This window comes from Euleptes europaea, chromosome 4, assembly GCF_029931775.1.
Source record: "Euleptes europaea isolate rEulEur1 chromosome 4, rEulEur1.hap1, whole genome shotgun sequence".
NCBI classification, from domain to species: domain Eukaryota; kingdom Metazoa; phylum Chordata; class Lepidosauria; order Squamata; family Sphaerodactylidae; genus Euleptes; species Euleptes europaea.
Window position 1 is genome coordinate 64,211,752 of NC_079315.1, and position 12,399 is coordinate 64,224,150.

At 42.7% G+C, this 12,399-nt stretch overlaps 1 protein-coding gene across 3 annotated transcripts in view; it reads right to left on the bottom strand.

Annotated features, from left to right (window-relative positions):
* MEGF10 (multiple EGF like domains 10) overlaps positions 1-12,399 on the bottom strand; it is a 112,317-nt gene that overhangs the window by 48,387 nt on the left and 51,531 nt on the right. For all 3 annotated transcript variants that reach the window (XM_056848323.1, XM_056848322.1, XM_056848321.1), the window contains exons 9-11: positions 9,385-9,559; positions 8,242-8,362; positions 5,085-5,248 (exon numbers count right to left, since the gene is read on the bottom strand). In XM_056848323.1, coding sequence (XP_056704301.1) covers positions 5,085-5,248; positions 8,242-8,362; positions 9,385-9,559 — 460 coding nt within the window. The remainder of the gene's footprint in view (positions 1-5,084; positions 5,249-8,241; positions 8,363-9,384; positions 9,560-12,399) is intronic.

A 12,399-nucleotide genomic window follows, 5' to 3' on the forward strand; every position in this document is an offset into this window, starting at 1 on the left:
CCCGATTTTTGGTCGATCAATTGAAAGGCTTGATACAGAGTGACCACTCTCCCTCGTCTAGAGACCGACGGCTGAGCCAATCTGCTTGGATGTTGTGGACTCCCTGAATGTGTTCCGCTTGAATGTGGAGAAGGTTCTTCTCTGCCCATCTGAGAATCCTTTCTGACTCCTGGTGCAATGTGGATGACCGGGACCCACCTTGCTTGATGAGGTGGGCCTTCGTTGCTATATTGTCCGTCCGAATGAGGACGTTTTGGTATTGGATGCGGTTATGAAAATGGATTAAGGCCAGGTAAACCGCTCTTAGTTCCAGAAGATTGATGTGTTGTTTTTGTTCCTCCCGGGACCAGGTGCCCTGGATCAGTTCCTTTTCCAAGGTGGCTCCCCACCCCTGGAGAGAAGCGTCGGTGAATATCTGGACTGCTTCTGGCAAGATGAATAATTTTCCCCTGCGGAGGTTTGGTGCGTGAGCCCACCACTTGAGACTTGATCTTTTCTTTGGTTAAGGGAAATGATGCTGTTGACCTTCTTGGTGATGAGAGCCTGGTGAGGTCTGAGAAGCCACTGTAGCGGTCTGGCGTGGAAACGGGCCCACGGTATGGCCGGTATGTAAGAAATCATGAGGCCTTGGAGACTCGCTAGGGTAAGGAGACGTGAAGTTGGTGCACTGGAGAGTTGCTTGGCCAGAAGAGACAGTTTGGAGACTTTGTCCTCGTGGAGGATGATGGTGTCTTTGGCCGTGTCGATGATGACACCTAGCTGCAGCAGGGTCTGCGATGGTTGAAGGAGACTCTTGGCGTAATTCACGAGGAATCCGTGATCTTCCAAGGTGTGTATGACTCTTCTGGTGTAAGACCTCGACTGTTGTTGTGAGGGAGTGCACACCAGCAGGTCGTCGAGGTACGGGTGTAGCTGAATTCCCTCGCGACGCAACTCCGCTATGAGGGTCACCAGCACCTTGGTGAACACCCTGGGGGCTGATCCCAATCCGAATGGGAGGGCCTTGAATTGAAGGTGGTCTGTATGATAGGCAAATCTTAGATATTTTCGATGTAGAGGATGAATTGGGATGTGGAGATAAGCTTCCGTGAGGTCGATGGACGTCATGTAAGATACGTGTTTTAGAGCCTCTATGATGGAGTGGAGGGTCTCCATCCTGAAGTGTTTTGTGGGGACATATCTGTTTAAAAATTTTAGGTCTAGAATGGCCCTCCAGTCCCCATTCTTCTTTGGGACAGTGAAAAAGGTTGAGTAGACCCCGGAGAACCGCTCTGGAAGGGGTACTCTTTCTACTGCACTGATGCGAAGAAGGTGGTTGATTGCCTTTGAGGTCCGGAGGTGTTTGGATTCCAGTCAGGATCTTGGAGAGGGCACAAAGCGATCTGGAGGTGGGGTGTGGAACTCGATCTTGTATCCCTCCTGTACCAACTGAAGCACCCAGGCATCCGTCTGGGAGCCCGCCCACCGTGGGTAGAAGTGTTGGAGTCTTCCTCCCACGGGAATCGCCTTGGCGTCACTGCTTGTTGGGTTTTGAGAACTTGCCCGCCTTGTCTCCGCCTCTGAAGTGGGACTGGTAAGGTCTGTTGTTGTAACGTCCCTGTCCCTGTCTACGAAAAGATTGGCTGTTGTTGTGGGACCAGGAAGGTCGCCTCTGGTCCTGTCTGAATCGTTGGAGGGTATGGAAGGAATGAAAGGAGTGAGAAAAGCTCTTCTGTTCCTTCTTGGAGGACTTGGGCATGGTTCGCTTCTTATCCTTGGTTTCCGCTAACATCTTATCCAGACGTTCGCCAAAAAGCTTTCCTTGTTGTAAAGGATAAGAAAGAGGAACAGATTTAAACTTAGAGTCCACTTGCCAGGTTCTGAGCCATAGGGCTCTGCAGATAGCCGCATTTGAGGACATGGATCTGGCCGAGAAGGTGAGGGCATCCAGGGACGCATCCGCAAGGAAAGAAGAAGCTAAAATGATTCTCTCTATGCCATCTGTAATTCTTTTGTCTGCTCCTATGAGAAGCTGAGAAACCTTCTTTGCCCATGCAATGGAGGCTCGGGCTATGATGGCAGCAGTAGCATTGGCTTGGATAGTGAGGGCTGTGGATTTGTGTATTTTTCTGGATAAAAATTCCATCTTGCGGTCAAATTGGTCCTTTATGGTGCCCACCCCCCCCCTCTGATAAACCATCTGGGGTTTGCAGGGAAGCTACTGGGGCATCCACTACAGGTAAGGCCAGGAATTCCATGGCTGGTGGCGTCATTTCATACAGCTTTTTGACTGAAGATGGGAATTGCCTGTTTTGAGTGGGCTTGTCCCACTCTGCTTTGATAAGCCTTACAAAGTAATCAGGTAAGGGAACCCTTCTAGCCTTTGGGGCCCCCTGAGGAAAGTAATCCTTGGAACCCACAGGCCAAACACTGGGTTTAGACTCATCTGCCTTAGTGGATGATTGTTCAGAAAGTTCTAAGGCAATTAGAGCCTTAGATGGTAGATATTGGTAATCTTCAGGGGAAAATAGTCTAGGCTGTTCTTCCCCTGATGGGATATCAATCTCTAAATCAGAGTTGTATTCTCCCTCCTCTCTATCTTCCTCGGATAGATAGGATTGTGAATCATAGGCTTGTTCCCCGTGCACTTGAGAAGTGCCACTGGGAGTCTTTTGGGTAGCCTTAGAATGCAAGGGCCCAAGAGAACGAGACTGGCTGCAGCAGGGCTCGCTAGTCAGAGATCTAGGGGGAGAAGTTGCCTGAACTCTGTGTGGAGGGAGTTGAGGGGCTGGAGGAGGGGCGTTCTGTCAGGCCTGTCTGCGGTCTAGGATTCTCTCAATGGCCACCTCCATATCGCTTAAGGTAAACAAGGCCGCCCCCACCTGCGCGTTCCCGGTGCCTGGTACGTTACCGTCCGGTGATCCGCTGTTTCTCTCTGGGCTGGATTGAACCGACTGCTCAACACACCGATAGGAGGAAGAGGAGTAGATAGGAGCGGCCGCCTGGACACCCGAGCTCTGCTTTGGGTCCAGCGCTCGCTTGCGGTGCTTGTTGCTCAAGCCGCCTGAGCCTGCGTTCTTGCCGCCTGTGTGTTTGCGCTTGGCCCCCACCTTTCCCGACTTCTTTGAGGAGGTGGAGGGGCCGGCAGGCATCGCGACCTCAGAGAGTCCTCCTTGGCGGCTGACAGAGGGCTCCTCCTGGGAAAGTGCTCCCGGAGTCTTGAGGGACTGGTCGTAGTCCTTCTCGGATAGCAAGTCGTCCTCTCTAGGGACGTTCTTCGCCGCGTCCGCTATTTTGAAAAAACGGTCGGGCGAGTAAAAAACTTTTTTTTTTTTTTTTTAGGACGGGATGAGACGGAGGGGTAAGCACAAGGGAGACAAATAGACACGACTAACCACAAATAACAGAAAGAGAAGAGGAAAGGCAAAGGAGCTCTGCTAAATTGCTTGCTCTCCCCGCAAAGGCAGGACGAAAAGTGGAAGCTGGAGGCTTTCCCGCCCAGGAGACAGGAAATGAGAAGACTTAGTCCTGTCTCCCCAAGCAAAGGGCGGGAAAACCCAAGCTTCAAGATGCCCCTTTTGCCTGGAGCGGGAAACAATGGATGACCACTGCTGATAGCAATTTCAAGTACTTGAAATTTAGTTAAGCGTAACTAGTAACTATCACTCAAACTAATGTCCATGTATGCAAAATGAGTTGACTTTTCTGGAACACTCACTAATAGGGTTGTGCAAAAAAAAGAAATCGGTAAATTCTGGGTTCGGGTTTACTGGGCCCAATTTTTTTCGGTAAACCTGAAATAAGCCAAATACCCACACCAGCAAATATCAAGCAGTGCATACCAGCCATCTCACGCACAGTGTTCCAACGTTATGTGAAATCACTGCAAAGCCAACACACATATACAGTTATAAATCATCAACTGATGAGACACCAATGATTTGCATGCATGGGATAAATATGTCCCGCTAAAACCCCAATACAGGTCTGTACAACTTGAAGCCCATCAAGCAGAATGTAGTCCAACAGCCACATATTGTAGAGACAGCCAGTTCCTTAAAATCCACACCAAGTCTCTACCCATACCAATAATACAGCCATAAAGAGCATTAAAAATAATAAAGTCATTCAACTGTTAGTTGACTATTCTAAGGCAACATGGCGATTTTGCCTTTAGTGAAATGCTTTCAAAAAAAAACATAGAACATTTTGACCTAAGAATCTTTAGGTCAAAATGTATAATGCTTCCTATGTAGGAGACCACAGAGCATCTCAGCATCTCAGCATCTCAGCATCTCTCTCTCTCTCTCTCTCTCTCTCTCTCTCTCTCTCTCTCTCTCTCTCTCTCTCTCTCTCTCTCTCTCTCTCTCTCTCTCTCTCTCTCTCTCTCTCACACACACACACACACACACACACACACACACACACTTGGCTACAGCCTTAGTTTCAGCATCCAAGACCAACATTAGAATTTTATTCCAATCACAAATTGAAATACAACCATCATTTTTACACATTCAAGGAAGGGATTTGGTTATCATATAAATATATGTTAGGGCATATTTACAACTTCCACTTCTTTGACTGAAGGGAAAAAAACTACGGAAAAAAACAAAAATATAAATTCCAAAGCCAAAAATGATCACAATATTATAACCTGAAATGTAGCCCAAATAAGATATACTGACAACTGCTTAACGTTCACACCTATTTTTTTTACAGCACAGCTCAAGGATTAACTACCCAACTGCTTCCTTCAGTCATATAGCACAACAATACAGTATGTGACTAAAAAATAATGCTATTCAGATTCTCAGTAATGCATTTTAAAATAAAGAACAGAGATTAAAAGAAGGAAATCCTGAGAATATAATCAGTTTTGAGAAGAAAATCCCTCACTATATTCTGAAAAAGTTATTTTGACAAAAACTAAGTAATGTACTATCAAATACGTGTCACGCCACACATTGTGATACTGTTGATATAAATGTGTCTGAAGCTTCATTCAAACTATGCATCATCCTAAATTCAATGGGGCAATGCAAATATTTTCTTAAACAACATCATGGCCTCAAAGTCCACCATTTAGTGGATTGTTTAGTTACCTGACAATGGTGTTCACATTTTTCTCCTCTCCATCCTGGAGCACAAGTACAAGTTCCATCCAGAGTGTTGCAAGCTCCTCCATTAAGGCACTGGCAAGTTAAATTACAGCCAAGACCCCATGTGCCACTAGGACAGCTTATAGAGCAATCTACTCCATGCCAACCTGTCATAATAAAAACAAAATGTCTGCTTTCAGTGAAGAGATACAATTTTGAAATCCCTTTTGGATGAAAAACCAGCAGGGACAATGCTTTAATTAAGTTTAAGTTCTAGACCGCCAGGGGCATCGCCACATTCATATTATTCTCAGTGCAGCTCTGGGACAGAAGATTTAAATTATCCAATGAGATGCCATCCGTATTTCATTCTGGATTCTATAATTCCAGTAGCTGTCATATTACCAGCCCTTTCTTTACACCCAGGTAGACAGAGGTTCAAAAGGATCTAACTTCAAACAATCCCATGTTCAGCCGATGCCGCTCTATTTTTATTTAATTAAGGTTTAGCAGCCTACTACCTATTCCATCTTTGCACTTGATCAACCTTACAATGGTTTGTGCATTCAGCCAGACTTCTGATATACAATGAGTGGGTGATGAGCCAGTGAAGATTCAAAGTGGCCCAAACACCTTGGAGATTTATGTACATTAAACTGCCCCGATTCTTATTCTTTTTTATCTGCCAATAAATTCCTCTTTTTCTTCTTACTTATTTGTGATGAGTAATATGAGAGGAGGGACTTCCGGGGGTGGGGGGTGGCACTGCCTATGGTTATTCAGGTCTAGTGTGGGGCACAGAAAGGAAGCCTGGGAAAGTGGGATCCCTTTTGTACAAAACTCAAGGATGGAGAAAAGCCAAGGTGTTCCCCCTCTTATAAATTAAAACTTTGATGGTGGCAGCTAGGTTTACCATCCATGAACCCTGAATGGGTTGCAAAGGAACATTAAAGGTGTCACAGTTGGCCCTTCCCCTCATTCATGGCAACCCCTGAGAGGAAGCGCTGTGCACCAGGATATATCCAGCAGAGGAGGTTGTTACAGGGTACTTAGCTAATTTGAAATCAGGGTTGCCCAGATTTTTCTTAGAAAACAAAGTCTAGTTTGTGTCACAGGGCAAATTCAGGTGTAATGAAGGAGATCCCTGAGTGGCTCTCCTAACGTGAAAACCTTTAAAACATTTGCAGATTGTCCAAATATGATCAGAGTAGAGGTGCAGGGAATATGGTATTTAACCTTTTCCTCCTATACCATTCCTGGACCTGAGATTCACCCCCTGCCTACAAAGTTCCTATTGGCCACTGGGAAAAACAACAATTACAACAAAGTCAATCAAATTAAGAATATCTTCCATCCAAAGAAAACAAAGATTGAGACTCTTCCTCCTATGATGTTAGCTGACAACCTGGAGTCAGAAGAAACTCATATTAAAACACAAAAGCCCTTGAAATCTGGGATAACACATCTGCCAGAATTCTGAGGTAAGACATTATTTCTGGATCATTTGAAAGTTTTATTTGTATAAAGAATTAACAAACATGTGTCTTAAATGTTTTAGGGAGAGGGGGAGTGGCCATGGAAAATCAATTCATATGATAATACAATTAGCTAGTGTTGCATCTTATGATGTTTCAGTTATGAATGCAGAGTAGGAATTCTGGAATGAAACTAAACGCAATAGGGACAGACCTGTTTAAACCTGGAACTGCTGCAACCACACAGAAACCTTCAGGGTTTCACTGGGAGGTCCAATTTTAATACCACCCATCCCACATGGCTTTTTTCCATGCTGAACTCATGACTCCCAGCATAACCTTTTTTTGGTATTTAAAGGGGACCCCTGCTTCCTTTTTCACCAGAAGAAAAGCTAGCTGGATCCAGCCCATACTATCGAAGACACTTCATATTTACATTTAACAGATTGTGAGCTGCAGTCACCTGTGATCATCAACAGCAACACAAGCTGGGTTTCTAATTTTATACTTTGTTTACAACTAGAAAAAGTAATTGTGCTCAATCTAATCAATACATCTTTCAAAGCACACATGTTGTGATGAACCTGACTCATGAGTCTGGTTTGAGCTTCCAGCTACAAAATTAGATGCTTCAGTTACAAAAAGTGTGTGGTTGAAGCATGCCATCATGTACTTCCACCACAAATTTTAAAAAGAACCACATATAGTGATCATTAAAATGACTGCAATTGTATATAATGTTCCCATTTACTTATATGCTAGGCTAGAAGTTTAGAAATTTTATGAACTAAAAGTAAGTATTCAATTTCCCTAGCAATATATGATTAACAGTGCAACTGTATGCAGAGTTATACTCTCTCAAGTCCAACAGCTCATTCCTGAGCCTTGCGGCAGCCGGGAACAACATAGCCAAGGCACTGCCATGGCGCCTTCTAAGAGGTTCCCTGGCTGCCACAAGGCTTAAAAAACCCTTTTTAAAATATTTTAAAAGAAAATGGGGATTTCCCCCCATTGAAAACAGTGATGCTGTGCTAGGAAAAACCTGGTGCAGCAACGCTGTTGTTCAAGGAGGCGTTCCAGGGCTGGAGGGGCTTTGGAAGCTTACTACCATCAGCTCCACCCCCAGGAACGCCCTGGGAACACCCCCCATGCCGGCGCTGCATTTCTCTTCCGGGATTTAGGTCCCGGAGAGACTGCGGTGTTGGAGGAGTGGTGTGCAGCTCTGCGTGCCCAAGTGTTGACAGAACTGCCCCCGCCGCCAGCGTAAGTGCCTCTTATTCTGTGTTAAGAGGCCACTTATGATGGTGGTGGGGTCATGCCGCCTCCAGACCACTTTCAGCCTCCCTCTTCAGGAATGGGCTGCAAGGAAGTCAATGGACTGTGCTTAGGATGGCACAAATGCTGTATTTTATTCCTGCTTCCTTTTTGCAGTCTCGTGCCTGTATGTAATTAGATCAAGTTTCTGCATTTTTGAGAAGCACTAAATTAAAAGAGCTGAGATGACATACACACAAAGTCTTGTCTCACTTTACAAGCAGAAAGAGCCAGAAGGACTGCTGCACTAATGTCTGGCAAGTCATTAGCCTAAGTCTATGACTACCCCTCCCCTCTTTAAAAACTTGATTCTGATTTTTTCTAAAGTTCATATGAACCCTATATTATAAGACATACATTATTCATCTTACCTGCTTTGCAGGTACAAGAACCATCCACTGGGGAGCAGACAGCCTCATTTTTGCAGCTGCATGCAGAAGAACATTTTACTCCATACGTTCCAAGAGGGCATGGAATAGAACAATCAGAATCCTAAAACATGTTGGGGGGGGGGAACAAACAAAAGTATAGAATTGAAGGAAGAAGAATGGTTTTGTTTGGTCTTGTTTTCTTCTTGATTTCTAGGGAAAGTCTGAATGAATTATATAGTTAAAATGGACCTGCTGTCTAAGGCTGTAGTCTTATGTACACTCACCTGGCAGTAAGCCCCAGTGATTATTATGGGACTTCCTTTTGAGTAGACGTGCATAAGATTGTGCTACTACTGTTGCTTCATATGTTATACTTTTTCCTACGTGGAGATGATTTCTATATACAAGAATACCTGTATCTGTTGAGTGTTTATTTGATGTACTCACTATGAAAAAAGAGATTATCTTCTTGCTAGAAAAAATGTTTTGTATGAAAGTCCCATAGTCTTTTTAGATTTTCTTGTAGGAAGTCCCTTAGTGTTATCTAGGCCATTTGGGAATTACAACTGTTGCTAATATTTTCCTCTGACACAAAATAAGTTGGATATCATCAATATGTGCATCAAAACTCCCATATTTTACATAAGTTGCTATGAGGGATCACATACCTTCCAATACCTTTTATTCATTTTTCATCTACTCTGAATAGAGGCAATTTAAAGCAATGGACTGGACTATGTAATTTTAAATGAAATAGAAACAATTGGCCAAGAACAATTGCATAAAAGTATAATTCAGTAGATCTTTTTAAACAATAAACAGCATTACCCCCAGGAAAATAAACCGTTCATTAATAGCGAGTATAATGCAATAGTTATCACTTTAATCCCTAGATCAGTACTACATCTGCTGTTCTTCATGTTTTTCTTCCAGCACAGTCAATATTTATACCTCACTGGACGTTTTCCATTCTCCTCTGCTGGGCATACGATTCTAGCAGATCCATTTAACCTCTAGAAATGACCTTAAAACTGTTTCTTTAATTAATTTACCTTATTACATCTTTATTAGTATTAGTAGAAGGAGGCTACTCTGGGTCTAATGGACTGGCTGGAAGAGTTAATGAGGATCAGAATTATTTACCTTAAAACCTGGTGCACAGTTACATTTTCCAGTCACACTATCACAGTCAGCACCATTTTGGCAACTGCAGATTTGTTGACAAGATTCTCCATAGAATCCCGGGGAACACGTCTCATTACAGTACAGTCCAGACCAGCCAGGGTTGCAGGAACATTCGCCAGACATAGGGTGACAGCTGCCACGAAGGAATGAAAGGAATAAAACATTTGGAGCTAAACATGATACCAAGAGGCCAATGCAGCAAAATAGTATTATGGACACGCATATAAGGATTTTGCATAGAAGACTTTTTTTTTCAAAATCCATATTTTGTGATTAAGGTGCGTAGAAGCACACACTATATTTTTCCACTACTGTTTAGTAATATAATTCAGAAACTTGATTTCCATTCTTTAAATGGTGTTTCCTCTTTTTGTATTATGGAACGTTACTAATCAAGTGTGTGTGTGTGTGTGAAGTGCCGTCAAGTCGCTTCCGACTCATGGCGATCCTATGAATGAAAGTCCTCCAAAATGTCCTATCTTTGACAGCCTTGCTCAGATCTTGCAAATTGAAGGCTGTGGCTTCCTTTATTGAGTAATAATCATACAGGAATTTAAAATGAATACAGTTATAACCATGTTTTGGGGTACCCTGAAATTTAAAAAAATCCAAATAAAAAGTCTTCCTAAAGTGCTTAAAATATACAAATGCTGAAAACCCTTTAGTCTTGATTTATGGCTCATTACAATGCAACTTTAAAAAAAAACCTGACTACAGTTGAGTTCAAGTTCATAATATATTGTAAAATATATACTTCTTCCTGAAACATTCTTGAATGTCTCTACTAATTGATACAGCGTTCTACTTAAAACTGTTTTAAGACTGAAACTGGTTTTTTCCCTAGAAGTGAGGCAAATCACTTTCACAGGAAAGACGCCGGGGCACTTTACTACCTAGCCTGTAAGATTTCATACCTGGTGACAAACCAGCTGTCTCTACCTGAAAACAGCACCTCCATTCAATGGGCAGCCACACAGCTGTTTGTCTTGTAACAAATGGACATCATCAGCTGTCCTAAGATATATTGCCGCAGAAAGTGGACACAATAGGGTGCTCTGTGGTGCTCTGGCAGACAAAGCACTTAGCTTAACTCTCACCAAAGGGAACCCTTAATATCCAGATCAATTATGTTTACAATAGGCAGCCTGTTTAAAGATGGACTCTGATCGCTGATTGAAGTCATACCCCCTACGGCATTCTACAAAAAGTGAACACAAGTCCGGACACATTAAATGAACAATGGCAGAAGACTGCCTTCCTTCCTTGTTTTTTTTTTTAAAAAATACTCCGTGCAAGACCCTCTTCTCATTCATGTCAACTTAATTTCCTCAAAGTCTGCTATTATTAAATGGCAGTCACATGGAAAAACACATTCCCTTCCCTTACAATATTGACAAGATTTAAAAATGCACTGATTACTGCATTCACATATATTTTATAGTGGGAGACAGGAACAGCAGGGAATTTCTCTAGCTGGTGGGTCCTTGATTCATATTCCTGAAACATTTTTTAAGGCAAAATCTGAACGAGAGACAAGTATCTCTTACAGCAGCTCTATTACAATTCAAAAGAATTAAACTCATAATAAATTAAGACTGCTCTCAAGTACTCAAACCTCAGTACTTTACTCTTTATATCTAGATGTAATTCTTTTTTCACTGTAGTTATCCTTGCATTTTCAGCTACTGAATTAGAATTTCCTCAATGGTAACAGTTCACTGAGTAATATCTATATAAGACAGAATAATTTGTGTAGTTTCATGCCATAACAGCCAAGCTGCAGTGTCTACAAAGATATTTAAAAACCCTAAACAGAGTTATGTCCTTCTAAATCCATTGAAGTCAGGGGCTTAGAAAGGTAAAGGATTGCAGTTACAGACATCCAAATCCTGACAGAGTTGTACCTACTACCTCTTGGTATCACTTGATTAAATGTAACCATGACTACAAGAGCTATGTAACAGACCTCGTGACATTTTCTTTCAGGAGGGCTTGGAGCCCACAACATTTCCATAAGATCATAGAATCATAGAGTTGGAAGAGACCACCAGGGTCATCTAGTCCAATCCCTGCACAATGCAAGAAACTCACAACTACCTCCCCCACACACACCCAGTGACCCCTACTCTATGCCTAGAAGATGGCCAAGATGCCCTTCCTCCCATGAACTGCCCAAGGTCATAGAATCAGCATTGCTCTGTGATTTGTAGATGGCTATTATATTTAATCTAGGATGCTGTATTTTGTGGAGGTTCGTTTACTTAGGTTTACTTAGGTTCACGGAATGCCTTCTTGCTTGTGGGTGGCCCCATTTTTCCAGCTTTAGTGACTGGCATGTGCCACCTACTTTGTTATTAAAATACAAGATAATACAGTGCCACAGAAATAATGTCCAGTTTTGTAATTATACGTGTGTTATACTACCAAGATGGAGGTGGGGGGGGAGATAATACTAAGCCCTGCTTTGTGCTTACTTTCTATTTCTCAGAACAAGGGAACACACATGCAGTTGAAGCCCAGCCACAACACTGATATTTTGCACCCTTGTTCTCCCGTCACAGTGAGTGTGAGGAAGCCACACTTGCACTTAATAATGATTGACACCCAAATTACTATTCTGTAATGTGTAATTAAATATAGGAACCAGAAAGACTTGGAAGCTTTCGATGGTTCTTATGTAGTTAGATTAATTGGCAAAGAATAGCTAAAAATGATATTAAGGAATGCTGCATGTACTTTCCTCTTTTTAAATTAACATTCTATGGGAATCAAGGACATCAAACCAATATCTAAATGTGTAATAAATCAAATATATCACAGACAACTGCAAAATGGCAGGGGCATTAAGTATTAAGGCAGACACCCAGATAGAAAAATCTAAGCCTGCCTATATGTCAGATATTCTCAATGTGTAGGGCAAACAGAGTAGCAGTTCACACCCATGTCCTTCTCCTTACATCACCATGGCCCCTA